This window comes from Sinocyclocheilus grahami, unplaced genomic scaffold (genome assembly GCF_001515645.1).
Source record: "Sinocyclocheilus grahami isolate Dianchi unplaced genomic scaffold, SAMN03320097.WGS_v1.1 scaffold15282.1, whole genome shotgun sequence".
NCBI lineage: Eukaryota > Metazoa > Chordata > Actinopteri > Cypriniformes > Cyprinidae > Sinocyclocheilus > Sinocyclocheilus grahami.
Window position 1 is genome coordinate 2,983 of NW_015515687.1, and position 983 is coordinate 3,965.

Consider the following 983-nt stretch of genomic DNA (forward strand, 5'->3'; position numbering starts at 1 on the left):
GGGTCAGAGTGATTATATTTATTATTGTATTATGTAAGATCTATAGATTTATTTCTACATTCAGGTCATATCATTAGGACAGTGTTTGTTTCATTGATAATCATTGATTGTCCGCTTGAGAACCTGTCAGATAGCTATGACCTGATATGTAGGGCATGTTGTGATCAATGGAGTGTCAGAAAGGGATTTAACAGCATTCTGAAGCATATGACTCCATAAAGAAAACAGATGGAACTCTTGTACTGAGCAGTTTTTCATGAGAATGAATGAAAGGTGCTTATGTGCTACTCTCTTTACCTCCATAGGTGCCTTTGTCCCAGGGGTCCCAGTACAGCCTGTTCTGATCAGATACCCAAATAAGTTGGTCAGTATGAATTCAACAAAAGTCCTATACTATTGTCGTCATGATGCCTCAATTTTTGGTGGCGAACACAGTGGAGTAACAAGAATTTTAAATATATGTAAAATACAAATCCATAAATAACCAAATAGAAAGTACTATAGCAGACCATAAAATTAGCATACAAATGCATACCTAGCAAACTAAAGGCTCTGCAAGTATGTCAGTTGAGCACTTACATAATCTGCTGCTCTTGTGTGAATAGATCAATGTTCATATCTTTTTAAATGGAAGATTCCTTACAAAAGTGTGTCTTTTTAATACTTATAGGACACAGTTACATGGACATGGCAGGGCCCAAAATCGTAAGTAGTAGCCTAATAAACATAAACAAAGCCAGAAGTATTAACACAGCTGATGAAATGCTTCCACAATTAGGTCTTTTCCAATTACTGTTACAAGGAAAAAGTAATCATAATTCAGAATTGAATATTATGTTGCAAGAAACATTCTGATGAGCAGTACCGTCGCAAGGGCTGTGCCAAGTGTGAGACCGCACAGGGCCTCGCGCCTGGCCTGCATTTTATGTTGTTTAGGCTATGTCTAATTTTTATTACTGTTTTTCCACCCATTTTGTCCTTTG

The 983-nt window shown here is 36.9% G+C and overlaps 1 protein-coding gene across 1 annotated transcript in view; it reads left to right on the forward strand.

Annotated features, from left to right (window-relative positions):
* LOC107579200 (lysophosphatidylcholine acyltransferase 2-like) overlaps positions 1-780 on the forward strand; it is a gene marked incomplete at its 5' end in the record, with an annotated part of 3,192 nt that extends 2,412 nt beyond the window's left edge. The window contains 2 exons of the mRNA XM_016265057.1: positions 306-364; positions 671-780. Of these exons, the coding sequence (XP_016120543.1) occupies positions 306-364; positions 671-709 (98 nt within the window). The remainder of the gene's footprint in view (positions 1-305; positions 365-670) is intronic.
* Positions 781-983: the final 203 nt, after the last annotated feature.